Raw genomic sequence first — 26,240 nt, forward strand, 5'->3', positions numbered from 1 at the left:
CCTCTTTTCTTCCCCTCCTCTTCCTTCTCCTCTCATTTTTTTCTATCTTCTCCCCTTACCTATCCTACATCCACTCCTCTCTGCTCCCCTCCCTTCTTTCTGCTCCCTTTGCCTCTCTTTCTTTTCTTTTTCTCTCTTTTCTTCTGTCTTCTTCATACCTCTTCACTTTTTCTCCTCTCTTTTCTTCTGTCTTACTCTCTGTGCAGGTCCCTCTCACACTTTCTTTTTATTAACACCTCATTCCACCCTCCTTTCCTTCTCTCCTCTCCTCTCCTTCTTTCTATTTTTCTTCCTCTTTTTCTTGTCTCCTCTTTCTCACCTCTTCTCCTCCTCTCCTCTTCTCTTGCTCTTCTTTCCTCTTCTCTTGTCCTCCTCCTCTTCTGTTCCTCTCCTCTTCCTCTTCTCTTCACTTCCTCTTCCCTTTCTCTTCTCTTGACTTCTTCTTCCCTTCCTCTTCTCCTCCTCCTCTTCTGTTCCTCTTCTCTTCACTTCCTCTTCCCTTCCTCTCCACTTCTCTTCCCCTCCTCTTCCTCTTCTCTTCCCCTCCTCTTTTTCTTCTCCTCTCTTCTTCCTCTTCTCTTCCCCTCCTCTTCCTCTTCTCCTCTTCTCTTCCTCTCATTTTCTTTCTATCCACTCCCCTTACCTATCCTCCATCCACTCCTCTCTGCTCCCCTCTCTTCTTTCTGCTCCCTTTGCCTCTCTTTCTTTTCTTTTTCTCTCTTGTCTCCTGTCTTCTTCATACCTCTTCACTTTTTTTCCTTCTCTCTTTTCTTCTGTCTTACTCTCTCTGCAGGCCCCTCTCACACTTTCTTTTTATTAACACCTCATTCCACCCTCCTTTCCTTCTCTCTCTGCAGGAAATGGCTCTGAATGAGATAAATGTAATGAACCAGTTGGATCACCTCAATCTCATCCAGATGTTTGATGCTATCGAAACCCCTAATGAGATCTTCTTATTGCTAGAATAGTGAGTTCTTTTTCTCTTCTATTCCTCGTTTATCACCAGTGCCTACAAAATGTAGCCGCCTCAGAATACTGGAGGGCAGTAACATGCTGCTCTCGGTGCAATCATTTCTTTCTTTGCACAGGTATGTACATAAGTACGTAAGTGAATGCCTCAAGTGCAGACTCTGGCCCTCTCCTATTTCAGAACAAACCTTTTGGCTCTTTTTCTACAACAGTGGGTTTAGAAGTTTATTTTTTAATAAACCTAAAAGTCTTTATAGATGTTGAAACAGCTGGGCATGCAGATGAAATTGCAGTGAAAGAGAGAAAAATTGTAACATAAGTACATACCTGATGGATAAAGACAAGCTATTATCTAATTTGGCCCTTTGACCAAATGAGTATATATATATTTATTTATTGAAATATATAATGAATACAGGGGTGGACTGACCATTTGGAAACTCGGGCACTGCCCGAGGGCCCGGGGTCAGTAGGGGGCCCCATGAGATGCTCCTGGTACTTTTTAATAGGCTTTTTTGAGTTTGGGCAAGGACACAAGGGCCCCATGACCCCTATTGCCCGGGGGCCCCATGATTTGTCAGTCCGCCCCTGATTCAATATGAATTATATATTGAATATTGAAATATATATTGAATCCTTCTTAGATTGTAAGCTCCCAGGATCAGGGCCCTCCTAATCCTCTTGAACTGTATTGTTGCTGTATTGTCTCCTGTTATATTGTAAAGCGCTGAGCAAACTGTTGGCGCCATAAATCCTGTATAATAATAATAATATGGCCAAGATTGTAGTATTTCAAATATATGTCAATATATTTGGGAAGAATATTTTTAAAATATATTTCAAATATATTTTTCTTCCATGTTGGAGGGCAAAGGGCTAGGCCCTCACTTAGGTCTTTATTGATATCTCTGTTGGGGAACTTTATCATCAGAACATGAAATGATGGTTATGATATTGTTCTAATGTGCCTTTTATTCCATGTTCCTCCATCTATATTTTGCCTTAACTCGCTGGATCCATTCCACTGGAAATTTCCAACTCTGCCCTGGGCACAGTGTGGGCGGAGGGGAGCTGTTTGAGAGGATCATCGATGACAGTTATCAGCTAATGGAGGTCGATGCCATGGTGTTTGTGCGTCAGATATGTGAGGGAATCTTCTACATGCATCAGATGTATGTGCTGCACCTAGACTTAAAGGTAATTCTGTGTTCTCGTGTGGCTTGGATTGAGGAGTTGGCTGACCACATGGGAAGGGAAGCGCTGATATACTGGACATGCCAATTCAGACACATACAGTTGTGGCCAAAATTATTCAACCCCCACTGAAATTGAGTGTTTTGGCCAGTTTGACATTGCTTTTGATCATTCAGTCATCTTGCTTACATTTACATTAAAGAGGCACTTGTAGGTCAGACAAATATAACATAACAGTTATAATGAAATAACCACAAATGTCTTTTCTGTGCTCACAGCATTATCAGTTTTATTCAACCCCCAAGTGACATTCAATCTTAGTACTTAGTACAGCATCCTTTTACAGTTATAACAGCTTTTAAACGTGAAGCATAGCTTGACACAAGTGTCTTGCAGCGATCTACGGGTATCTTCGCCCATTCTTCATGGGCAAAGGCCTCCAGTTCAGTCACATTCTTAGGCTTGCGCACTGCAACTGCTTTCTTTAAGTCCCACCAGAGGTTCTCAATCGGATTTAAGTCTGGTGACTGCGATGGCCACTCCAAAATGTTCCAGCCTTTCCTCTGCAACCATGCTCTAGTGGACTTGGAGGTATGCTTGGGATCATTGTCCTGTTGAAAGGTCCAACGTCTCCCAAGCCTCAGGTGTGTGACGGACTGCATCACGTTTCCATCCAATATCTCCTGGTACTGAAGAGAATTCATGGTACCTTGCACACGCTGAAGCTTCCCTGTACCTGCAGAAGCAAAACAGCCCCAAAGCATGATTGACCCTCCACCATGCTTCACTGTAGGCAAGGTGTTCTTTTCATCATAGGCCTTGTTCTTCCTCCTCCAAACATAGCGTTGATCCATGGGCCCAAACAGTTCTAATTTTGTTTCATCAGTCCACAGAACACTATCCCACAACTTTTGTGGTTTGTCCACATGGCTTTTGGCATACTGCAGTCGACTCTTCTTATTCTTTGGAGACAGCAAGGGGGTACGCCTGGGAGTTCTGGCACGGAGGCCTTCATTACGCAGTGTGCGTCTTATTGTCTGGGCTGAAACTTCTGTACCCACATCTGACAAATCTTTTCTCAGTTCCTCAGCAGTCACACGGGGACTTCTCTCCACTCTACGCTTCAGGTAGCGCACAGCAGTCGAAGTCAGCATCTTCTTTCTGCCACGACCAGGTAGCGTTTCAACAGTGCCCTTTGCCTTGAATTTGCGAATGATGCTTCCTAAGGTGTCTCTTGGTATGTTTAACATCTTTGCAATCTTCTTATAGCCATTGCCCTTCCTGTGAAGAGAAATCACCTCTTCTCTTGTCTTCCTGGACCATTCTCTTGCCTTCACCATGTTTGTAACCACACCAGTAAATGTCTAGAAGGAGCTGAGTATCACAGTCATTTTAAAGCTGCCTAATTGGTGCTTATTATGCTTGATTGCTGCTCGGTGACATCCACAGGTGTTTTCAATACCTGATGGAAAGCACCTGTATGAACCTCTGTTCTTCAGAGTGGTAGTCTTTAAGGGGTTGAATAATTGTGGCAATGAAGAAACCACATAAGAACCATTTACTACTGTATTACATAAACAATTGATGTCATTTTAGTTGCATTTGGGTAGTTACAACGTCCTTGTAGGATTTGATTCTGAATACAATTCCAAATGTACACTATAGTCCCTAAACCCCTTTACAGCATTGGGGGTTGAATAATTTTGGCCACAACTGTATCTGCAATGTGTGAGTAATCCTAATTAAAACAGTTTCAGTTTAGCTTAATGTAAAATGGGGATTTTTTTTTAATTTAAACTTTTATTTGATTTTCCAGTACAAAAAGAACAACACATTTGCAAAAATATTTCACATATACATATTTCCATTTACCCCAATATTACCCCTGCCCCTGCTCACCCTTCCACTATTCCCCCAACCCATTTTACCCATCCACCTCCTCTTTCCCCATCCTCCTCCTCTTTCCTCTTCCACCTTCACTTTCCCCAACCACCTCCTCTTTCCCCATCCACCTCCTTTTTCCTCATCCACCTCCTCTTTCCCCATCCTCCTCTTCCACCTTCACTTTCCCCAACCACCTCCTCTTTCCCCATCCACCTCCTTTTTCCTCATCCACCTCCTCTTTCCCCATCCTCCTCCTCTTTCCTCTTCCACCTTCACTTTCCCCAACCACCTCCTCTTTCCCCATCCACCTCCTTTTTCCTCATCCACCTCCTCTTTCCCCATCCTCCTCTTCCACCTTCACTTTCCCCAACCACCTCCTCTTTCCCCATCCACCTCCTTTTTCCTCATCCACCTCCTCTTTCCCCATCCTCCTCCTCTTTCCTCTTCCACCTTCACTTTCCCCAACCACCTCCTCTTTCCCCATCCACCTCCTTTTTCCTCATCCACCTCCTCTTTCCCCATCCTCCTCCTCTTTCCTCTTCCACCTCCTCTTTCCCCATCCACCTCCACTTTCCCCATTCACCTCCTCTTTCCTCATCCACCTCCTCTTTCACCATCCTCCTCCTCTTTCCTCATCCACCTCCTCTTTCCCCATCCACCTCCTCTTTCCTCATCCACCTCCTCTTTCCCCATCCACCTCCTCTTTCCCCATCCACCTCCCCTTTCCTCATCCACCTCCTCTTTCCCCATCCACCTCCTCTTTCCCCATCCACCTCCTCTTTCCTCTTCCACCTCCTCTTTCCCCATCCACCTCCTCTTTCCTCATCCACCTCCTCTTTCCCCATCCACCTCCTCTTTCCTCATCCACCTCCTTTTACCTAAACTATATCTTCTCTCATATTTATCCATCTATCTCTAATGCTGCTCTCTCTCGGATTCTCAGTTAAGGCCCTCTCCTCGAATCGGTACCAATCACTCATTGTGTTTATTCAGGAATGAAAGGGGCTGGTAAATGTGACCCTTCCCCTACTCTCCATCCTGAAGGGTCCTATTGTGTGCTTTCAGCTGCTGGTGGCAAGGAGAGAAGGGAAGCCAGAAGCACTGTGGGAGTGAAGGCAAACGGGGGGGCCTGGGTAGCAGGGGGAAACGTATGGTGCACAGGGAGGGTGATGGGTGCAGCAGGTAGGGGAGGGTTAGGGGGGCAATTACTGGAACAGATCCCCTGTATGGCTTTCTCTGCAGCAGCTGAAAGCCAGTGGGAGAGCTGAAGAAGCCAGCTTTTAGCTGCTGCAGTGAGAGCCATACAGGGGATCGGTTCCAGTAATTAACCCCCCACTCACCCCGCGCTGAACGCCCTCCCTGCCCACATTCGATTCACCCAGCTGCCTGGGCCCTGTACAGGAGGACCGGTGGTCCCCCCTTATCCACTGCCCTGCTTGCAGAGAGTGATGCATAGAGACCAACAGCACCTGGCGCAGGGGGTGGCTGGAGAGCAGTATGCAGCTAAAGATCTAGTAGCAGAAAGGTTCCCCACAGTCACTCTGATGAGAGTCCCTATGCTGTCCTTCCTCCTCTAGAACCTCTCCCCACGCCAGGCACACTCTCCCTATCAAGCAGATTCCTGTCCCTGACCTGATCAAATGCAAAATGCATGCCAACTGCAGTGAGCGAGTGCTTTTAATAAGCCCTGCCCTCACTAATGATGGTTGCAGGGGTTATTGGTGTGGCAGCGTCCAATCGAACAGCAGTCTACCGTATGACATGTACGGAGGCCTAAGAAGAATGTGCATTTTTCCAATCCTCAACCCTCCCTGCAGAGTGGACATGACAGCACCATCTGTGTAGAGAAGCCACACTACACCTGCCTACACACCTCTCCCAAGCCCTATAAATTCTCATTCCCATAATCAGTTGGGTGACCTAGCTAGGCAGGGGTTCATCCTCACCCCCCCCCCCAAACTATCCATGAATCTCAAAAGAAGAAGCCAGTGGCACGCCATGAAATCCTAATCCTTCATAAGTGAAGCTTTATTGTTCTGGAAAAGGTCCCAGGCGGAACCTTGTGTTTATTGTCCAGCACAATAAAGTTTAATTTACGAAGGATTTCATGGTGTGCCCAGTGGTGTATTTAGGTTTCGTGCTGCCCTAGGCAACACAAAAATTGGCTCCCCTCCCCCCTCCCACAGAGAGACCCTGACACTGGCCGACACCCCCCTCCCCCACAAAGAGAGCCTGACATTGACCAACAACACCCCCACCCACACCCAAGAGAGCCTTCCAATACCACTGCCCTCATACAATGGCAACACCCCAACCCGGCAAGAGATAAGACACTCACCTTCACAGCTCCGGACATCCCCGGGAACAAGAGTCAGGCTCTGCATACACCATCAAGCATCCCGCAACCTTTCTCAGATTCCACCTGGTCCCCGTGATGCGTGTGTCCCTTCTTCCTTTTCTTCTTTCGGGAGCCCCCCTGAAAAATGCTGCTGCCCCCCTGAAAAATGCCGCCCTAGGCAAATGCCTTGTTTGCCTTGTGGTAAATACACCCCTGGGCGTGCCACAGGCTTCTTTCTTATGGATTTAGGTCAGAGTAAACTGGGTTGACCAGTTTGTATTGGCTGCTGGGAGATCAAAAGCTATAAAATTCTTGTAACACTGCTTGCAATATCTCAATTGTCCATCCAAGATATCTGGATAAAGCTATTGACTTCATGTACTGACAGGAGCAGATAGAATTCTAGTACTCTCTTCAATTCTAGTATTACCCTTTGTTTAAAATTCTATTTTATCAGAGCTATTGCAAATTCTGAAGACGTAACATATTTTTATGAACATGGGTTTTGCATGACACATGACACCTTCTCAGGGATATCACATGAAACCTGATGTTACCGCTAGATACCTTTTCATTTAACCTTTTTTTTAAATTCCGTTGTATTACAATGGTGATTTTAAAGAAACAGACATCGTAGCCGTGGATCCTTACTGGATCCTGTTTGTATCCGAGGTCTGTGGCTTTATTGTGTTTTTTTCTCATATCTGATGGACTTTCACTGATGACTGCTTGTTATGCTGCATGGATACATTTACTAGTAAGCAGGTAGGAGTATGTTTACTATTATCCTCTGTATAGGACGCCAAGGACGGTTACTGTATGGGAGATATATTTCTCCACTATTTGGGTTGTGGTCCCTTTAAGGGAGAGTGCAGGAGACTAATTTTTAGTACTCAAGGGTTCTCACCCATGCAGAATGAGGGGTTCTGGGTTGTCCAGTTCAGTGTTTCTCAACCTTTTTTCAGTCAAGGCACCCTTTACAAATGATGGGTAGTCCCGAGGCACCCATTTAAATTGTGGACAGTCTTGAGGCACCCTTTAAAACTATGGACAGTCTTGAGGCACCCTTTAAAATTATGAACAGTCTTGAGGCACCCTTTAAAATTATGGACAGTCTTGAGGCACCCCATTCTAAAATAGGGTGCCTCAAGACTGTCCATAATTTTAAAAGGGCACCCCATTCTAAAATGTGAGAAACTATTCTAATAGTTTTTATAATGCAGCAACATCTACACTTGTAGGACACTCAACATTAGAGGTGATTTATTAACTAAAAGGCAGGCCTGTCCACCAGCTGCTTGTATACAAGTTTTGGCCAATTGTTAGACAGAAGAAGTTGTTAGAAGAAACCTCAAGGCACCCCAGGGTGCCTGGGCACCCTGGTTGAGCAAGGCTGGTCCAGTTGAACAGGAGAGGACTAATTTCAGTACTCTCTGGATTAGTTATTCCTCATTTGGGACCCAGAATTCTGAGGCTCATAGGGACCTTGAATGGGAAAGAGCCAACAAAGCCTGATTACAGGTACTTTGGTCACAAAAGGGTTAAACCGCCTGCAAGGGAAGCTTGAAAAGCAGCAGGAAAGAGTCAGCATGGGGTTTATTTACTAAACCTGGTTGACTCAGAATCTTGTCCACTTCTGCATAAAAACCAATCAGCTTCCAGGTTTTATTGCTGAAGCTTAACTGAACATGCTGAGGTTAGAAGCTGATTGGCTACCATGCACAGGTGCCCAAGATTCTGAGTCAACCAGGTTTAGTAAATAAACCCCCATGTGTCTGTGGGGTGGAGTGGCATAGTCTACAGTTGTGAAATTGTGTAGGCAATCTAGAGTCTTGTATCTCGAAACAAAGGGGAAGCCTAAACCCAAGTATGGGACTGGTATACTGGTGGTGAGCCTTTTGTTTTGCTCTTTATTATAAAGAAAGCTGCTTGTGTTTTCTTGTTTTTGAGAGATCAATAACCACTCTTTACTTTTAAAAGGGACTGGCTGGTGATCTCGGGCCCTCCATATTACGCCACTTAAAAGGTGTCATTTTAATACGAAAGACCCCCAAACTGCAGTGGGCGAGTAGAAAAAGCCAGATTGTTTGTGCTTTTAATAACCTCAGTGGTCTTTAGCAGAACAGGTCGCTTTTCCCATCCAGTTCCCCTGTCAGACACATATTGATATATCGTTTCATCTCTGTTTGTGCAGCTTTCCATAGTGTCATATTAATAGGAGCCTATGAGAATTCGAGTGTCTAAATCCCCAAGGCTTAGGTGGAGAGTTCAGACAAGTCTGCTTACAGAAACCCTGACCTGTGACCTTTGAAAGCCTCACAGAAAGTTCCTGCGCTCGGTAACCAAGGAACGGGTAGAGATTTGGTTCAGAAGAGAGGACATATTTTTATCGCACACGTTGTGCTGGGACAGCTCTTGTTATCAGAGCACCCCCAAGTCTAAACAGTAGTCGGTCAGATCGAATAACATTCAGCACTGCTACAGTATCAGGTTAGGGAGCTTTCTGTCCGGTTGCCCAGGTCCTGCATCCTGGCGCTCCTCCAATGGTCGGGGCCCAGCTGCTGCCTTCCAGTGAGGCCATTGGTGCTGTTACAAATCCGGGATGACGTCCCTTGCCCTTTCCAAGTTGGCTCAGGCCGGAACACAAAGGATACCAGCGGTGGATGCCTTGGCACTCTTTGCATTGGTTTCACGTAGGAAAACTTTACACTATGTTGGAGTGCGGTCTCCAATCTACTTCTCTGTTTAACTTGATCTATAAAGCTCTCACAAACAGGGCCCTCCTAACCCTGCTTGAATTCTATTGTAACTGTACTGTCTCCCATTATTCTGTACAAAACAAATCCTTTAAAAAAAAAAAACTTAAAAAAGACAATAAATTATTACTATTATAATATAAATGTGAGTGCAATCAGCTTTAAATGAACTCCATTAAAGTGGTTATAAAGCCTAAGATGAATAGTTAGCACTTCTGCCTGGCAAAACTAGGGCCATTGGTTCAAATTCCTACCATGGTACTACCTGCCTGGAGTTTGCATGTTCTCCCTGTGCCTGCGTGGTTTTCCTACGAGTACTCTGGTTTCCTCCCACACTCCAAAGACATGCTGGTAAGTGAATTGGCTCCTGTCTAAATTGGCCCTAGTATGTGCATGTATGAATGTGAGTTAGGGACCTTAGATTTTAAGTTGCTCAAGAGCAGGGACTGATATGAATGTATAATACCTATGTAAAGCGCTGTGTGAATTGACAGCGCTACATAAGTACCTTGCATTAGGGTAAAAATTGTTAAAGTAGTAGTATCCCCCCCCTCCATTATACTAACCTGAACCCTTAGCATTGTGCCCATCTGCAGCTCTTTTCTCCCCTCACTTCCTGGTCTTGCAGGCTTTGTTGAGTCCTGGAAGCCGTTTCCAAAAAAACCGCATGAGGGCAAAGATTAGTCAACAGTGTTGCCCATGGTCTCGTTGCAGCTAGTTTTTTTTCCCATTACTAACTTGCAAGCCTCTTTTTGCACTGTGTCTCTACGTGGAGGTAGCCATCTTGGTACGGGAAGGGCTTTGCTTCTTCATGTCAGACCCTCCTATAAGGGGAACAGTGAGCAGCACAGTGATGACATCACCAAGTCTTGGTCCAAAGCTCCTTAAATTAGCAGTCAGAGGCAGCAGTGCCTTAGATGAACTCATACTGTAGATATACAGCTAGCAAGGTTGTGGGTACAGGAGTGCCTAGGCACACTCACATATCAGGAAGTGCACTGCTAATCTTCAGCAGATATTCCAACAAAAGGTACTGCTTAGGCACAAATAACATTTTTAGACGTTACCTATAAAACAGCAGATCTTCAGTTTTTGTGTTCAGGTACACTTTAAGTTGCAGATATTTATCTTTTTTTTATGTTTCAATATTTTTATTGAGTTTTCAAGGATAAACTTTATCTTTTTTTAATGCTTTTGATATCAGTTGTTTATAATTCACTGTGCAGCTCTAGAGATAAACCCATCATTGAGCCCACTGAAGATAATAGATATGGATTGATCTATTGCTCAAGATCTACTTTTTAATGTAAATCTGGAAATTTAAGCCTTAATCTTGTCTTCTGTTATCTTTTCTTGTTTTTCCCACAGCCAGAAAACATTGTATGTGTGTCCCCCACCAGCCATATGGTGAAGATTATAGACTTTGGCCTGGCCCGGAGGTGTGCTTTCTTTGCCTGTTTTGTTGTATCTACAGTTAGGTCCATACTGTATATATTTGGACACAGGCACAATTTTAGTTTTTTTCAGGTATTTACCAAAACATATTTGAGCTATAGTTATATAATGGTATAATGATATGGGCTGAAAGTGCACACTCTCAGGTTTAATTTGAGGGTATGTACATCCAAATTGGAGGAAGGGTTTAGGAATTACAGCTCTAAAGAGTAGCCATCCCCCCTTTTTCAAGGGACCAAAAGTAATTGGACAATTGAATCAAAAGCTGTTTCATGGCCAGGTGTGGGCTATTCCTTTGTTATTTCTTTATCAGTTAAGCAGGTAAAAGGTCTGGAGTTGATTCTAAGTGCGGTATTTGCATTTGGAATCTATTGCTGTGAACCTACATCATGTGTTCAAAGGAGCTGTCCATGCAAGTGAAACAGGCCATTGTAAGGCCTCAAAAATTAAACAGATCCATCAGAGAGATCGCAGCAACATTAGGAGTGGCCAAATCAACAGTTTGGTACATTCTGAGGAAAGAAGAATGCACCAGTGAGCTCAGCAACATAAAAAGGCATGGACGTCCACAGAAGACAACAGTGGATGATCACAGGATTATCTCTGTGGTAAAGAAAAACGCATTCACAACATCCAGACACATGAAGGACACTCTCCAGCAGGTGGGTGTATCATTGTCAAATTGAATAATCAAGAGAAGACTTTACGAGAGCAAATACAGAGGGTTCACCATAAGGTGCAAATCATTCATGAGCCTGAAGAAAAGCAAGATTAGATTTTGCCAAAAAACATCAAAAAAAGCCAAGCCAGTTCTGGAAAAGCATTCTTTGGATGGATGAAACTAAGATTAATCTGTACCAGAATGATGGGAAGAGAAAAGTGTGGAGAAGGCTTGCAACAGCTCATGATCCAAAGCACACAACGTCATCTGTAAAACATGGTGGAGGCAGTGTGATGGCATGGGCATGAATGGCTTCCAGTGGCACTGGGTCATTGGTGTTTATTGATGATGTGACAGGAGACAGAAGCAGCCGGATGAATTCTGCAGTGTTTACAGATATACTGTCAGCCCAGATTCAGCCAAATGCAGTAAAGGTGATTAGACGGTGCGTCACAGTATAGATGGACAATGATCCAAAACACACTGCAAAAGCAACCCAGGAGCTTTTGAAGGAAAATAAGTGGAATATTCTGCAATGGCCGTGTCAATCACCTGATCTCAACCCAATTGAGCATGCATTTCACTTGCTGAAGGCAAAACTAAAGGCAGAAAAACCCAGAAACAAAGAACAACTGAAGACAGCTGCGGTTAGAGCCTGGCAAAGCATCAGAAAGGAGGGAACCCAAGCTTTGGTCATGTCCATGGGTGCAGACGTCCGGCAAAGCATCAGAAAGGAGGGAACCCAAGCTTTGGTCATGTCCATGGGTTTCAGACTTCAGGCAAAGCATCAGAAAGGAGGGAACCCAGTCTTTGGTCATGTCCATGGGTTCCAGACTTCAGGCAAAGCATCAGAAAGAAGGAAACCCAGTCTTTGGTCATGTCCATGAGTTCCAGACTTCAGGCAAAGCATCAGAAAGGAGGAAACCCAGTCTTCGGTCATGTCCATGAGTTTCAGACTTCAGGCAAAGCATCAGAAAGGAGGAAACCCAGTCTTCTGTCATGTCCATGAGTTTCAGACTTCAGGCAAAGCATCTGAAAGGAGGAAACCCAGTCTTTGGTAATGTCCATGAGTTCCAGACTTCAGGCAAAGCATCAGAAAAGAGGATACCCAGTCTTTAATCATGTCCATGGGTTCCAGACTTCAGGCAAAGCATCAGAAAGGAGGAAACCCAGTCTTTGGTCATGTCCATGGGTTCCAGACTTCAGGCAAAGCATCTGAAAGGAGGAAACCCAGTCTTTGGTCATGTCCATGGGTTCCAGACTTCAGGCAAAGCATCAGAAAGGAGGAAACTCAGTGTTTGGTCATGTCCATGGGTTCCAGACTTCAGGCAAAGCATCTGAAAGGAGGAAACCCAGTCTTTGGTCATGTCCGTGGGTTCCAGATTTCAGGCAGTCATTGCTAGTGATTCTTAACAAAATATAAAACATTAACATTTTATTGATGATTCTATTCATTTGTCCAATTACATCTGAGCCCCTGAAAATGGAGGGACTGTGTAAAAAGATGGTTGCAGTTCCTAAAATTGGTACTTAATATTGTATAACCCCTTAAACCCCTTATATGTATAACCCCTTAAATTAAAGCTGAAAGTCTGCATTTCATATCCATTTGGATTGTTTGGTTTTCATTTATTCTGGTGGCATACAGAGCCAAAAGTATGAAAATTGTGCCTGTGTCCAAACATATATGGACCTAATTGTATGTTAATATGTGTTGCGTGTCAGTCTTTTGCCGTGTGTAGCTTTTTATATCCTTGTATCATGCATGCATACTTTAAAGTGTAATTGCAGGTAATGAATGTGGATGCTGTACATGGCACAAGTAATCTCCTGGGGCTCTGAACCTGGGCGGTTTTGTTATACAAATGCTGACTTCACATAGGAAACTGTCCCTTTGGCGTGGTTCCTCACTCCTTCGCACATCGTTATTGACCATTCAGTGTAGTGGGTGGCCTCGAAGGCCAATATGAAAATGTGAAAGAGGAAGCCCAAAGCACTGTTTCCAAGCTGAGGTTGGTATTTCATAACAGAACACCTAGGTACATGCTGAGCATCCAGTGCTGCCTGCCTGTTATGATATGGTAAAGGTGTTAAAAAAACAACTCTTTAACAAATATTTTCCTATTACTGATTGGCCTTCAGTGTGCTGAAGTTTGATCGTTTTCCCATTCGTGCTTTATTTTCTGATTAATCTATGTTTGATGCAGGTACAAGCCGCAGAACAAGCTGAAAGTCTCTTTCGGCACGCCAGAATTCTTGTCTCCGGAAGTGATTAATTTCGATCATGTCTCTTTCCCGACAGACATGTGGAGTGTCGGTGTCATCACATACATGATGTAATATTGAACGGTGTGATTTTGTATACACATGGCTGAACTAAAAAAAACATTTAAATTTTTGTTTTCCTTCGTCTGTATTTTTAGCCCATTGTTAGGAATAAGGTGATAAATATGCTCCACCCCATTGGCCCATGTCTTATAGGACAACTAAATTAACTTTTTACTAAAAGGCCAGGACAGAGGATGGTGAGAGCTAGCACTCACTTTCTATTTTATCTTTTTTTTTTTCTTTTTTTTTTTTTATTTTCGTAATAAACAAGAATACAAATATTTGTTCCATTCAATGATAAAGTGGTAAGTCTAAGTTAGTAGTGATCAGGGGTGGACTGACCATTTGGAAACTCGGGCACTGCTCGAGGGCCCGGGGTCAGTAGGGGGCCCCATGAGATGCCCCTGGTACCTTTTTCATAGGCTTTTTTGAGTTTGGGGAAGGACACAGGGGCCCCATGATCCCCTATTGCCCGGGGGCCCCATGAGTTGTTAGTCAGCCCCTGGTAGTGGATCATAAGACATATACAATGCATATACCAAAATTTACAATGAGAGATCAGAGACTAACTTTATTAAACTTTACTGGAAGTTGATTGGTTTCTTTGCAGACTTTCACCAGATTTTGCACTCCCAAGTTTTAGTAAATCAATCCCACAGTATCACCTGCCACCCAGACAATCAGGGCATTATGTTACCCCCGATTCACATACTGTATATGTGGCCATGTGGGCCTCGTTTTGCACGGGCACGAGAGCCCATTCATTTGAATGGACGCCCGTGACACGCAGGGAAGAAGCCCCTGCACTTCTTTGGAAAACGCAACCCACACAGGAACCTCAGTTCCCAGTACCGTTGTGTTTCCCAGTGCTAATGGCACCCACCCGCGGGTCCGCATTTCTCTGTGCGGGTCGTGCGGCTGCACGGATTTTCATGCGGATCTGCAGCGGCACCACCCGCACAGATGTGAACCTAGGGTCAATGGTGAGCCCCAGTGAAATCTTCTGTGGTCTAATGTCCTAGGCAGATATATCCACTGACCAATGGCCGTCATACAACAAACACAAATCAACCAAATCAATAATGGGATGACCAGCAATCCCAACTAAAAGGGACTTAGTAGAGAGAAGAGGAAATTAAGAAACAGAAGAAAGGAAAAAGAAAATTCACTCCTGTCTGCCAGGTCCCGACTTCCCAACCTCCCACCCCAGCCCTAGCCCCAATCTCAGTCCTATGCGGGCAACTGTTTGTATCGCAGCCAAGGATCCCACATCTTTTCAAATCGGGTTTGTTTTTCTCGAACAATTCTTACTAACTTCTCACTTTCTATTTTTTTTTTTTTTAGAACAGGTATGTTGATGTTTCCTTTAATTAAAAGGCAAGACAAACTGGTGTCAAAATCTATGGCACAACAATAAAATCAAAATAGTACAGGCTTTTGTATGTAAGATTTAGCCCTCATACTTGACATTTTAACAGCGGCTGTTTTTGGCATTTGATAGTTTTGATAGTCAGTAAACTCCCTATCATGTTATCCTATGTGCCTCATGCACACTTGACGTTTTTACAGCTGCTTTTTTTGGCATTTGATACCTTTTTCTACAGTTCATAAACTCCCCCCAGCATATTATCCTATGTGTCTGTGCACACTTGACGTTTTTACAGCAGCTGTTTTTGGCGTTTGATGCCTTTTTCTACAGTCGGTAAATTCCCCCCAGCATGTTATCCTATGTGTCTGTGCACACTTGACGTTTTTACAGCAGCTGTTTTGGCGTTTGATGTTTTTTTCTACAGTCAATATACAGTGGGGCAAAAAAGTATTTAGTCAGCCACCAATTGTGCAAGTTCTCCCACTTAAAAAGATGAGAGAGCCCTGTAATTGGCATCATAGGTAGACCTCAACTATGAGAGACAAAATGAGAAAAAAAATCCAGACAATCACATTGGCTGATTTGGAAAGAATTTATTTGCAAATTATGGTGGAAAATAAGTATTTGGTCACCTACAAACAAGCAAGATTTCTGGCTCTCACAGACCTGTACCTTCTTCTTTAAGAGGCTCTTCTGTCCTGCACTCATTACCTGTATCAATGGCACCTTTTTGAACTTGTTATCAGTATAAAAGACACCTGTCCACAACCTCAAACAGTCACACTCCAAACTCCACTATGGTGAAGACCACAGAGCTGTCGAAGGACACCAGAAACAAAATTGTAGACCTGCACCAGGCTGGAAAGACTGAATCTGCAATAGGCAAGCAGCTTGGTGTGAACAAATCAACTGTGGGAGCAATAATTAGAAAATGGAAGACATACAAGACCACTGATAATCTCTCTCGATCTGGGGCTCCACGCAAGATCTCACCCCGTGGGGTCAAAATGATCACAAGAACGGTGAGCAAAAATCCCAGGACCACATGGGGGGACCTAGTGAATGACCTGCAGAGAGCTGGGACCAACGTATCAAAGGCTACCATTAGTAACTCACTACGCCGCCAGGGACTCAGATCCTGCAGTGCCAGATGTGTCCCCCTGCTTAAGCCAGTACATGTCCCGGCCCGTCTGAAGTTTGCTAGAGAGCATTTGGATGATCCAGAAGAGGATTGGGAGAATGTCATATGGTTAGATGAAACCAAAATAGATCTGTTTGTTAGAAACACAACTCGTCGTGTTTGGAGGAGAGAGAATGCTGAGTTGCATCCAAAGAACACCATACCTACTGTGAAGCATGAAGCAACATCATGCTTTGGGGCTGTTTCTCCGCAAAGGGACCAGGACGACTGATCCATGTACAGGACAGAATGAATGGGGCCATGTATCATGAGATTTTGAGTGCAAACCTCCTTCCATCAGCAAGGGCATTGAAGATGAAACGTGGCTGGGTCTTCCAACATGACAATGATCCCAAACATACCGCCCGGGCAACGAAGGAGTGGCTTCGTAAGAAGCATTTCAAGGTCCTGGAGTGGCCTAGCCAGTCTCCAGATCTCAACCCCATAGAAAACCTTTGGAGGGAGTTGAAAGTCCGTGTTGCCCAGCGACAGCCCCAAAACATCACTGCTCTAGAGGAGATCTGCATGGAGGATGGGCCAACATACCAGCAACAGTGTGTGCCAACCTTGTGAAGACTTACAGGAAACGTTTGACCTCTGTCATTGCCAACAAAGGATATATAACAAAGTATTGAGATGAACTTTTCATATTGACCAAATACTTATTTTCCACCATTATTTGCAAATAAATTCTTTCCAAATCAGCCAATGTGATTGTCTGGATTTGTTTTCTCATTTTGTCTCTCATAGTTGAGGTCTACCTATGATGCCAATTACAGGCCTCTCTCATCTTTTTAAGTGGGAGAACTTGCACAATTGGTGGCTGACTAAATACTTCTTTGCCCCACTGTACTCCCCAGCATGTTATCCTATGTGCCCATGCACACATAGGTTGTAATCAATGTTTTTTGGCTGGAGAAAAAAACCCAAAACTAGTGGGTTTCTAGAGTTTTTCAGCTATAAAAACACTCTAACGCTGAAAAATGCTGCAAAATGCGGTCAAACTCAGCGAACCGGCATTTTTGGATGTTTTTTGACCAAAAAAGTAATATTTTTTTGGGGAAAAAAAAGAAACGCTAAAAAACTCCAACAGAGAAAAATGCTGGAAAATGCCGCTAAACGCAGCAAAACACCGCTGAACGCTAATGCAAAAACGCTAAAAAAAAGCTTAATGTGACTTTACACAGCTATCGTTACCAGCGTTAGCAAAACGTCCCATGTGCATGAGGGCTTAGACTTCCCCCTGTTTTGGTTAAAGCCTGGCAGGGCAGATTCATTTTGGCATTCATATGTCTTGAATGCACCAAAAGTGAGACCTCCCTGTAAATCTAAAAAATTTTCTTGCTCTTCTGGAAACTTTGCTTGTTTCACTCTGTTACATCCTTATCCTGTTAGATAATTTATCTCTGCAGCTGTCCCCAAAAACAGAAATATCTATTTTGGGTAGAAACGTCCTTTAGGGCTTTGACACAGTCGCCACCTAGGGAGAGCACTGGTGCAAAATTAATTTATTCCTTTCAGTTTCTCAGCATCTTACAGCAGAACTAGTGAATGGGTATAAATATCTTTTATGTTATGTATCTGTCATCAATGGTACAGTAGCACTGTTTATAAGCTAAGATACTGTTTTAGAGGCTGAAGCCCATTCATTAGCCCTGTGGCATGAGACTACTGGACTGATGTGTGAAGTCCATTGATAAGTTATGGTTGTAGGTCCGGCCTTCTTTGTTTTCGGTCAGTGACACTTCCTGTCTCCACAGGGTCAGCGGTTTGTCCCCTTTCCTTGGAGATAACGATGCGGAAACCATGAACAATATATTGGTGGGTGACCCAGGATTTGAAGAAGAACCTTTTGAACAGGTTTCAGAAGAAGCTAAAGATTTTATATCCAATCTGCTGGTCAGAGAGAAGAGGTTAGAACCTTTCCACATTCATTTTTCACTTTCCATACATTTTCTATTGAAATATTTCCGAATACTGGTCATAACATGAGGAAACACGCAAAACTGACAATGTGCCGGTAGATCTTGGGATTGTAACCACTGATAACATAAGTCCATTAATGAACATGACAAAAAGTCCATATATGTCCAGAGTAGTAAACTTGTAATGTAAAGGTGGTTTGCAGCTAACTGAAAAGGTTCTGGCACCTAACAAGACACTGATCTGGACAATTTACCAAATCCACAGAGGTAGGGGTGTCTGTATCACGTACCTGGTGATGGAGGCCAATGGAGAGAGGGCTTGCCTTGCGGCTAATTTCCAGACTCCCCTGAGAGTGGGACAGTGGGAGTCAGGCCCAAAGTTGCACAGGTCGCCTGTAGGAGTGCTGGTTGGTGGTCCATTCAGAAGTACAGCTGGTGCACGGAGATAGGTCTGCAGACAGGAGGCACCTGTGCGGGGTATGCAAGCCCTTCCGGGATTTGGATGTTTACTGGGTAGTCGGTTCAAGCCAAGGTCAGGTACCAGGTGGGAATCAGAGCAGACGTAGTCAGATGGGAAAGCCAAGGTCATTGACAGAGGAGAGAGAGAGAGAGTATCCGTAAGCCAAGCCGAGGTCAGATCAGGGGTAAATCATAGTAGACAGGTCCAGGAGCAAGCCGAGTCGGTAACAGGAAATCACAAGTCAGAATCACAGGAACCAGGAACAGGGCACGGGGAGCTAGAGATCATCCAGCAACCAAAGAACGTGATGAGCCTCCTTATAAGGGCCATCTGGCACCAGACTGAGGCTGATGTGTCCTTCTGTGGCCATGTAGAGTATTGGCAGAACTGCTAGATCTTCCAGAACTCCTGCCGTGGACAGGACCCCGACAGTCTGTTTCAAGATGGCGCAAGACAGGAAGTAAAAGGATCACCATGGCCAGGAGACAAAAGGAGTCATTAGAAAAGAGTAAGGAAGGAGAAAGATAGAAAGAGGGAAAGAAGGGGAAAAGTGAACATCGAGAACACCCAAACCAGGGCTGTGACATTTGGCTTCTTAGGATCCCTAAAGCTTGATGTGCTCCCAGGAAGAGGATTGTGTAGAACCAAGTTGAATATATATCACTTACACCCCCCCCCCATCCCAGCAGCTCAGGAGCCACAAGTCCACCAGTCATCTAATACAGCAATTCAAGGGCTCATTCACACAAGCAGGGAGGGGGCTGTAAAACCCCATGGTTGAGATGTGCTTTACCGCCCTACCCATTCGCTACCCCCTGTAGCTGCAGAGACAGCAGTCGGAGGTGTACACATGCATTGGCTTCGATGCTCTGTTTTGCGTCCACAGCAGGAATTACAAGTGTACAATCCAGACACACACGTTCCTGCGTTAACAATGGCTGTGTGTATAAGTGGTCATCGGCTGGAACCGAACAGAATCAGCAAGGGAGAATTTCACCAGCACACCGAGGATCACCAATATGGAACCAGAAGTTTTAATGAACGATCACATAGTTACAGCAAGGCAACGTTTCAAAGTCTCACAGGACTTGACTTATACCCCATGTCACTGTCGATGGGTGCTATGCGACCCATGCAATGAATGGGCCGCTCTGAAGATGCCCTACAAACGCATGCAATTAAAGCGGGTGGTGGCGTGATACAATGCCCCCCTGTAAAGTGCTTTCTGAAGAGCGACCAGAACATGAGTTACTAGCGTGAACGAGCCCTAACAGTTACAAATTTTTATTATAACAGTCAAGCAGCATCTAAGGCTGATTTTCTGAGTTCTTCCACAATGTCATCCATGACTTTCTTCTCTGCTATTATTAGTGTCCATAACAATCTTTTTTTTTTGTCAGTGGGAGGATGAGTGCAGGTCAGTGCCTTAAACATCCGTGGCTGAATGACCTTGCGAGAAAAGCCAAGCTTTGTAACCGACTATTGAAGTCACAGATCGAACTGCGCAAGTACATGATGAGGAGACGCTGGAAGGTGAGAACTCCATCATGTTTTTAATAAAGATGTCATTGTCTTCGAAAGTCATCCAGTATCTCATGTGGTATGTTGTTTTTTGGGTTTTTTTTATTATCTTTGACGAAACAAGGACTAAAGAAACAAATATTGAAATGTAATTTATTTTTCAATAACAGCTTTTAAAAATAACCCTCTGCTCTCGGCCTGTTTTGATTGCTTCAATTTTTACACTGATTAACCTCTGGCCTCTGTATTTACAGTGATCCATCTTAATTAGTCCTGCCTCGGTACAAAACCATTTGAATCTATCACACAATGACATACATTCATTATAACCCACAGGACCTCAATACTTTTTCAATCTTGACCCAACCAACCTTCAACCTCTCTCCACCTGGACCTATCCATTACAAACCCTTTCACACCTGTCCATCTTGATTGATCCAAACTCTACCCCTCTCCCATTTGTGTCTATTCAACCTTCACACTGGGCCAGCTGGACATATCTATTACCAACCCAAACACCTGTCCATCCTGATTTATAAGAACTCCACCTCTTTTCCTTTTTTTATCTACCCAACCCCCTGCACCTGTCCATCTTGATCAAACCTCACCACTCACCATGGTCTTTATTTATCCAAAGCTCTGGGTCTCCTCAGGCCTTATTTATTCAGTCCTCACACCTGTCCAACTTGACTCGTTCAGTCACCAACCCTAGTTTTCCTAACCTGAAGGATCTCCATACCTTCCTTTCAAAGAATATATACAGTACAGCTTTGGTGGAATTACAAAAACTTTTTTCAATCTTTTAAAACCTAACCTTTAGCATTGTTCCAGCACACCCTGCTGTGGGGTGACAACCCTCTGACCCTGTCTTGCCTTGCGTTGTCCTCCTGCTACATGTGCTTCCCATGGAGACTATAAGTAGCCATGTTGATGCTCACTGGGTAAGCAGGGTCCACAGTTTTTACTGTCCAGAAGTTTGACCTGAGAAATGATTCACACTGAATGTTTGTTGACCCCCGGTTCACACCTATGCGGCCGTGCGGGCCACGTTTTGCACGGGCACCCATTCATTTGAATGGACTCCCGTGCCCCGTGACACGCAGGGAAGAAGTCCCTGCACTTCTTTGGAAAACGCAGCTGAGGTTCCCAGTACGGTTGTGATTTCCAGTGCGGGCGGCATGCCATTAGAACTAATGGCACCCGCCCGCGGGTCCGCATGTTTCTGTGTGGGTGGTGCGGCTGCACGGATTTTCATACGGATCCGCAGCGGCACCACCCGCACAGATGTGAACCTAGTGTAATGGCAGGCCATACGTAGCAGCTCTGTTACCTAGGACTTTTGGGTGTTCTTGCCCACCTTTTTCTATACAGGTCTTCCTGTTTTAATCATCATATAAACTAACTTAAAACTTTTTATCTTGTTTTTGTAAAACCTACAAAACTTGTTAATAAAAACTATTTGATAAAAAAAAAAAATCCAACAAGGATGGTGGGAACCCCTCATTATGGGCACAGCAGGTGTACAGACCCGGGAACTCAGCACAGGGATGGTGGGAACCCCTCATAATAGGAAGAGCAGTTGTACAGAGCCAGAAACTCAGTGCAGGGATCTCAAAATTAGAGTATCTAAGCTACAGAAAAGACTGTCAAGGGATTCACGTCTCCAAGCTATAAAATATAATTATTGGGCAGACTAATTTGTCCACTGCATTCACCAGTCTTCTGCTACCCAGCCAAGCCTTAGTGATATGAAATAATTGCCATTATATATATATAATAATATTAATAACACTCATTTGTGTATTTATATATTCCTCTCAGCCTCCCCATTATACGGCTTTCAATGTTCTAGCAGTCACTCCCTTCTTCATTCTTCATCCCAGACCCCACAGCATCATCACATCACTTCCAGGTTTGACCAAACAACTGACGATCCTCTTTTGTGTCCCCAACAGAAAAACATCTTTGCGGTGACCGCAGCAAACAGGTTTCTGAAGACCGGGAGCTCAGGCTGTCTCACTTGATTAACAAAATAAAAACCAACCTGGGAGATTTTGATATCTTTTTTTTTTTTTTATGGCCACAATGACCCATCTTTTATCTTGTTGAACTTGCGGTATTTTGGACTTGCCTCAAAAAGTTTTGCTGTTTCAGAATTCTGAAATATTATTACAATTGTACCTAAAAAACAAAAAATAATCCCTCTGAAATCCTACTGCCTTTCCCTTTGTTGGTTACAACATGCCTTAAACATTTTCAAGGTTCACACCACTGGCCCTGTTTGAGCACCATGACACAACAAATGGACTTTCAGGTCTCAGTCGTACTAGAGGTATTAGCAAGTGAATGTGCTTTCATAATTCTGAAGACATCTGGTGAATTCAAGCCGATTAGCCCAGTCTGTATTTGGGGACTCATGAAAGGGACTCTGCAGAAAAAGCTATAACCCTCAAAGGGTTTTATCACCTACTGTGTCTTCTCTAGCTAGGTTGTCTCTTGACAGAGATGCATGTTACACAGGTTTCATGATGGCTCCCACTACATAAAGCCTGCTTAGATACTGTTTTGTATTTGCTAATCCCAGTTGCTGGTCAGCTGCGATAGCCAACTCAAAAAACAGTGAAGAGAATAGGAGTTAAGCCCACCGCGGCACTCTTGTCAAGAGACAACTTGTATGTGTTTTCAGATGACTTGGAAGTAACAGAGATCTGCAGCTCGGTGGAGAACCCTGCTGAACAAGCCATAATCCAACTTTTGTAACGTTTTGCTTGGTTACATTGCAGTTTTACAAAATATCTTTTATTTGTTTTTATCTTTCTATGTTTTTTTTTACTTCTACTTTGTCCCATCTGCCATCATTTTCTAGAAGCACTCTCTAGTGGGCCATCTATGGGACTTGCTTAGTTGGTGGGTCTTCAAGTCTTTGGTTGTGGCTGTGTGGGACAAGGTATCTGCTCCTCGGTGGAGATGTTGTTTAGGATCCTTTTAGAAGGATTACAGGGAATGCTTTTAAGATTAGTAAAGTTAACCCCTTCACACCGGTGCTTCCCGGCCCTTTAAGGGTTTCAGAAGTCAGAAGGCGGGGCAGGGTTTAGGGTCATGTGACCGCCTTGACACGCCATCACGGTGGTCACATGATTGGGAAAGGTCCCGATCGCAAGAGGAGATCGGGATCTTTCCGTGAGTACCGGACATGTGTGTTGGGAGCGCGCAGGGCGGGCGCTCTCAGCACATATGTTCTTTTTTAATAGAGCACAAATGTGCGGCCGCTCGGCATCTAGGCCCAGACGCTGGGAGGCCGCACATTTGCGTTCGGCCGGCGTGAAGAGGTTAAAGCAGTATTAAACTCCAAAAGCAAACATTTATTATATCGCAGCTTACCAATATTTAGATGTTATGGTGATATGTTTCTTTTTTTTAGCTTTCTGTCTTCTACCTCCATCTGGTGATTCAGGCACAGCCGCTGTTTTTTCAGGAGCTCAAGCTCTCCAGCAGAATGTATCAGTTTACATGGATGAGAAGATCCATTTACCACAAACCGGGGTGATTAACCCCTTGGCGCCGGTGCCTCCCGGCCCTTTAAGGGTTTCAGAAGCCGGGGGTGGGCGGGGTTTTAGAGTCATGTGACTGCCGTGATTCGCTGTCACAGCGGTCACATGATCGGGAAAGGTCCCAATCGCAAGAGGAGATCGGGACCTTTCCATGAGTACCGGACATGTGTGCTGGGAGCGCGTTCTCAGCACATATGTTTTTCTTAATAGCATGCAAATGTGCGGCCGCTCAGCGTCAAGGCCCAGACACTGAGAGGCCGCACATTTGCATGCAGCCGGTGCCAAGAGGTTAAAATAATCAGCCTTTCTAAAAACTTTATCACCCCCCAAAAAACCTGTTTGCTGTAACTGATTAGAAAGTGTGAGCTGGAGTTTGGCTTCAAATTAGTATTGTATTAAAATCTGCTGGTTCATTTACCCCCCTCCCCCCCCCCCCCCAGATTGACAGTCCTGCTGTCTTCTGTTTCCTGGCTCATTTCTCCAGAGTGGTGTCTCACTAATGCAGGAGTTGTATTACTTGCCAGATCACTAGGTTAAAACGGAGGGGGAAAAGCCACAGAAAAGAAAGCTAATGCAGCCGCTACATCTGACGACTGGTAAGCTGTAATACAATACATGTTTGGTTTTGGGTTTAATCACAACATGTGAGCCAAGCCCAACCCTGTTTACAATATAGCCTAATTAATTTGTTTGTTTTGTGGGTATACTGGGGAAAGGTTAAAATCCTGCTTGTTTTTTTTTTTTCATATTGGGTCCTATTGGGAAACATTTTTTTCACTTCCTGTGCTAGAAACAGGAAATGAATGAAAATCTCTCCAATGTGAACACATTTGTCACAGGAACAGATGTCCCTGTTGGAAGATTTATTCTTACCTCTTGGTATGCTCTGGGCAATATTTTGGGATCCCGTCATATTTTGTTTTTGGAGACAAAGGTCACAAGACTATATATGCGGCCATGCGGGCCGTGTTTTGCGTGGGCACGAGAGCCCATTAATTTGAATGGACTCCCGTGCCCGTGACACACAGGGAAGAAGTGCGGCCACTTTTTTGGAAAACACAGCCAAGGTTCCCTGTACGGTTGCGTTTTACAGTGCGGGCGGCGTGTCATTAATGGCATCCACCCACGGGTCCGCAATTCTCTGTGCGGGTGGTGCGCCTGCATGGATTTTCGTGGGGATCCACAGCGGCATCACCCACACAGATGTGAACCTAGGGTTAGACTGCATTCACACTTGAGCAATTTGTAACTTGAAGCTCCAAATACAATCAGACTTAAAAAAATTAATTGTTCTCTATGGTGCCTGTTCTCACCATCGTTTTTGGGGCTTCAAATTGCTCAAGCGTGAATCCCGACATAAAGAGAGGATGAATCTCTCCAGTGGGGATAGAAGCAGCAATAAAAACCTGAAAGGGGTTGTATCCCTGCCCCATGCACACACACAGATTTCAATCTATATTACTCCAAACAGAACCAGCCAAATTTTATCATTGCTATAGGTGATAAGTTTGTTGTATCAAAATCCGTTTTGGTTTTAAATTTTGTCATACTGAATTTTGCACTAACTGACTTTGTAAATGAGTGACTAGTACATTTTTATAATGTTTTTTTTTTTCTTTGACTGATCAAGAATTGTTAGCGGATGATTTCATGACTAATATGTGATTAAATCATCATTATAGATTTTGAATGGATTGCAAGATTGCATATGAAACGCACATTGTGAGTAGCATCCGAAATATGAGCTGTTTTGCCAAATGCCAGTTCACTGCCAATAATTTATTACTGTAAAACATGATGTACAGAGTTTACAAAATAAATGGACATTCATGTATAGGACATCCTGGTCTGCTTTTTTTTTTTTTATGCATACATTTTTTTTTACTGTTTAAGACACTTATATTTTAAAGACTTGTGAAAGTTGTTCTCCCCAAAAAAATGCAGGCAGAGTACAAAGGGATAGTCAATAGTATTACTTCTGATCTCCCCAGAGGCGTCCCTAGGGTTGGTGTCACCCGGTGCGGTAACACTTGGTGACACCCCCTCCGACAATCCCCGCAAAATGGATCGGATCTGCGGATTGAGCATAATGGATTAAACTCCGATCCATTACGCTCAGCCTGCAGATCCGATGCATCCTGCGAGGATCGTCGGCTTTCTTTACAACTTACCTTTTCTTGGAGCTTGTCCCTTGTCACCTCGTATAGGTTGCATGCCGATGAGGATCGTCAGCATGCAACCTATACGGGGTGACACCGGACCCGCTCCAAGAAAAGGTAAGTTATAAAGAAAGCCGACGATCCCCACAGGATGGATCGAATCCATCCTGCGGGGATCATCGGCTTGCTTTACAACTTACCTTTTTGTGTCACCCCGTGCTGTCGGTGTCACTCGGTGTGGACCGGACCCCCCACACCTGCCTCGGGACACCACTAGATCTCCCTGTAGGTAATATTTTCCCCATTATTGACTTCCCTGGTCTGGTCCACATTGGGGTTGATTTACTAAACCTGGAGAGTGCAAAATCTGGTGCAGCTGCGTATGGTAGCCAATCAGATTCTAACTTCACCTCGTTCAGTTAAGCTTTGACAAAAAAAACCCCGGAAGGTGATTGGTTTGTATGTGGAGCTGCACCAGATTTTGCACTCC

At 44.2% G+C, this 26,240-nt stretch overlaps 1 protein-coding gene across 1 annotated transcript in view; it reads left to right on the top strand.

The window, feature by feature from the left end:
- MYLK2 (myosin light chain kinase 2) overlaps window positions 1–25,430 on the top strand; it is a 55,355-nt gene extending 29,925 nt beyond the window's left edge. Inside the window, exons 6-12 of the mRNA XM_089662538.1 lie at window positions 858–967; window positions 2,025–2,166; window positions 10,510–10,580; window positions 13,465–13,593; window positions 17,895–18,047; window positions 19,920–20,052; window positions 21,996–25,430. Of these exons, the coding sequence (XP_089518664.1) occupies window positions 858–967; window positions 2,025–2,166; window positions 10,510–10,580; window positions 13,465–13,593; window positions 17,895–18,047; window positions 19,920–20,052; window positions 21,996–22,064 (807 nt within the window). The 3' untranslated portion in view covers window positions 22,065–25,430. The remainder of the gene's footprint in view (window positions 1–857; window positions 968–2,024; window positions 2,167–10,509; window positions 10,581–13,464; window positions 13,594–17,894; window positions 18,048–19,919; window positions 20,053–21,995) is intronic.
- The last annotated feature ends 810 nt before the right edge of the window (window positions 25,431–26,240 follow it).

The sequence above is a fragment of the Staurois parvus genome, unplaced genomic scaffold (genome assembly GCF_062004578.1).
Source record: "Staurois parvus isolate SC_StPar_1 unplaced genomic scaffold, SC_StPar_1.0 ptg001490l, whole genome shotgun sequence".
In the NCBI taxonomy this organism is placed as follows: Eukaryota; Metazoa; Chordata; class Amphibia; order Anura; family Ranidae; genus Staurois; species Staurois parvus.